The 3,357-nt window shown below is 35.0% G+C and overlaps 1 protein-coding gene across 1 annotated transcript; it reads left to right on the forward strand.

The window, feature by feature from the left end:
- The first annotated feature begins 601 nt into the window (after positions 1 to 601).
- Positions 602 to 2,411, forward strand: LOC120074578 (uncharacterized). Its single transcript, XM_039027736.2, has one exon. It carries the CDS (start codon positions 763 to 765, stop codon positions 2,260 to 2,262), a length of 1,500 nt encoding a protein of 499 aa, XP_038883664.1. The 5' UTR covers positions 602 to 762; the 3' UTR covers positions 2,263 to 2,411.
- Positions 2,412 to 3,357: the final 946 nt, after the last annotated feature.

A 3,357-nucleotide genomic window follows, 5' to 3' on the forward strand; every position in this document is an offset into this window, starting at 1 on the left:
CTTAAGTATATCAATATACATCCTCTATTATGTTTTGTTTTTAAAAAAGTATAGTGTGAAATTTATAATTGTATCAATTAAATTTATAAACTTTTATTAATGAATAGATTTAGACTCTTAGTCAGGTTTTGTTCTTTAGAAATGTTCATGTATTTACTTTAATAGGCTACTATGTAAAACTAACTCGAAGAAGTTTACACATGTTTGAGAATTAATATATAAACAATTTTTAAATGTAATCTTAATGAATGATCTAAACCAATTGATTCATGAAAATTTAAGAGTTTAGTTTCTTCAAATTATAAGTTGCACACAATATTGGTGGAACAAAATGATGATAGTGTAAATTGATATTAATATATTTATTCATATAACTCTTAAAATTTATGAATATAAATTGATATTTGTTGATATATTTTAATCTTATTCCTTAGAAATGAAATAACTAAAATGATAATAAATTATAATGAATATTTTAAAAATATAGAAACTAAAACAAGTCAGAAAGAAGTACAAAAAAGGAAAAAAATTTAAAATAAAAAGGAAAAAAATAAAAAAATAAAAGAAAAAGAATTGAAAGAGACAGCGGCGGAGAGTAAATGGGAAAACGCAGCAAAGCATTGCACAAGAAAACTTCACTTACACTTCCTTATTTGTAAATTAAAATAATAAATAAATAAATAAATATAAAGCCTTGGCCTCAAAAATTCCCAAAATGCCAATCCCAAATCCGCCATTGAAGAACTTCAAGAAGAACAAAAAATGGGTCTCACTCTCACCGGAAAATCCAAATCCAGTGCTGGCGAGAATTGGGGAATGGGTCTTCTTCTCGTCTTCTTCTCCGAAGATTCAACTTCCGCCATTGCTGACCAGAAGAAGCTATTTTCATCTTCCTCCCCTTCTTCTTCTTTTTCTTCTTCAGGTCGTCGGAGTAATTACAATCTTCTCAACAAAGCTCAGTCCACCATTTCTGTTTGTGCTCTGCTCGTCTTTGTTTCTCTTCTTCTCTTCACTCTCTCCACATTCGAACCCGCCATTAAAATGAACCTCACTCCCCCTCGGAGGCTCCTCTCCCAGAAATCGATGCCGATTGAAGTTCGTACGCCGTCGGACAATCAGTGGAACTGGTTTGGCAAAATGTGGAAGCAGAAACCGGCGAGGGGGAAGATGACGAATGACGCTGTTTCCACGGCGGCGCTGCAACGAATGGGGACTTTGTACATGCGAGGTACTCGAGCTATGCCGGACTTGACGGTGGTCCATGTATCGGAAGACGTCGGAGAAGAAGACCTCCGGCTTTTTCTCCGACTGTTCCATCGGTCTGGCGTCACCGCGAAATCTGATTCGGTTTTCGTCTTCCCCTCGCCAACGCTCTCGTTGAGATTCGGTCCGATTATTCGGGAGGAAAACGAATCGTTTCTGAAACTACTTGGGCAGTACCGGAATTTGAACGGAACGGCCAGCCGGAGCGCGGCGGCGGGATTTGATGTGACTCAGTTTGTTAAAACCAAAGAGAAGAAGGAGACGGAGGAGCCGATTTGGGGGAAGAGAGTGAAACGAATAGCGAACGATTCTAACGGTAGCGGGGACGAGTTGACTCGGCTGAGTTACGGCTCGGTGGTGGGTTTCGACGCGGCGGAAATTGATCCGGAGAATTCACTTTCCGGCTTCTCAGATCATATTCCGATGAGTTTACGACGGTGGGCCTGTTATCCAATGCTCCTCGGCCGAGTCCGCCGGAATTTCAAGCACGTAATGCTCGTCGACGCCAAAAACTCGCTTATACTCGGGGATCCACTCAGCCGAGTCAGAAACAAAGGAACCGAGTCCGTAATTCTCTTCACCAACAAGCACAACAAAAAGAACTCGGAAAGGTCAAACACCCACCATCTTGTCAATCCAGCCATCGTGGTCGGCGGAGCACGCGGCATCCGGCGGCTATCTAACGCAGCGGTGGTGGAAATCGCCAGAATTCTTATGCAGCACAAGAAGAAGAACTCGGTCTCGGACTCGGGAGTACTGAGTCACCTCGTTAACAGTGAGTTTTTATTAAAGAATGTAAAAGTGATTACGTCGACTGAGTCGATTCCAGAAGTGAGTTCGCTAGCCGGAGTGGAATTGGACTCTGTCGGTTCGTCGTCGGCGCCGGAGAAGATGATGTTCCAGAGGGGCAATAATGGTAATTCACGTGAAATTAATTCTGTTATTATGAAGAAAATATGTTCATCTGAAATTGATTCTTCTGTCTATAGTGATTGTTAGCAAATCAATTTAGAGGGAAAAAAAATTAGATGTATAATTAATTTAAAATGAGTGAGCTATAAAGTTTTTTTTTTTAATATAATTTTTATACTCATTGTATATATACTTGATACCTTAGAATAAAGATTCTAATGTTGTTTGTTTGATCATATATATATATATTAGTATGATAGTCAAATCGAGAATAGTTTCATTGACATAAAGATATGTTAGTGACTTACTTCTATTATATTGGATGTCCGTTGAGCTTTAGCTAATATATTCAATTTGTTGAGGTTTAACATGTATTTTTTTTTATACATTAGTGAGGGACTTATGAATTAATTTCATTTTCTTGAAATTCTTTATCAAATTCTTGATCCTTATTGATTAGTGACTAATCCGTAAAGGTCAAGGTTCATTAACTTTCAAGTTCGTGAACTTTCAATATTTGAAAAACAAATCTCAAATTTATTAACTACAAAATAGAAAATTTAGAATTTTATTAAACATATATAAATTAATGTTAAAGAATCAAATAAAGACAAATCTAAAAATTGTAATTTAACTTCTTTTTTTTTTTTTTCTTTTAATGCCAATTGATAACAAGAACTTGCAAGTGTATTCCTATTTCAACTAGATAGAAATTAGTTCAAATTTCCACTCTACATTAACGAAACTAAATTCTTAAAAAGAAAATACAAATATTAAAACCAAACTCGTGACAAGAAAGATTTGAAAAACCAATCATGTGAATTAATTAATCCGGGAAATTAGGCAAATAAATAATTTAGGTAAATGTAAAATAAAATTTTAAGAAAGGTGAAGAATTAACAAAAAAAAAAAAAAAAGATGGAAAAGGAAAAAAATATGAAAGGAAATTTGATGCAAAATGCATTGATACCATCCAATATGGAAAATGAATGGAAAAGGTTGTAAAAGTTTGGCATAATGAAAGCAAAAGGGGTGAGGCTTGAAGAGAATAATTTTATTTTTTTTTTATTTTAATTAATTTTTCTCTAAAGTTCTTTTAAGCCATTGTAGTTTGAAATTTGTTTCAATTTTAGTCTATATATTTTCAATGGTTTGATTTTTAGTTCATGTATATCCAATAGA

The sequence above is a fragment of the Benincasa hispida genome, chromosome 3 (genome assembly GCF_027475165.1).
Source record: "Benincasa hispida cultivar pf3 chromosome 3, pf3_genome.v1.1, whole genome shotgun sequence".
Taxonomy (NCBI): Eukaryota; Viridiplantae; Streptophyta; class Magnoliopsida; order Cucurbitales; family Cucurbitaceae; genus Benincasa; species Benincasa hispida.

Excerpts from the sequence above, each read along its gene's own strand:
- LOC120074578 (XM_039027736.2), top strand. The coding sequence starts at position 763 with ATGGGTCTCACTCTCACCGGAAAATCCAAATCCAGTGCTGGCGAGAAT.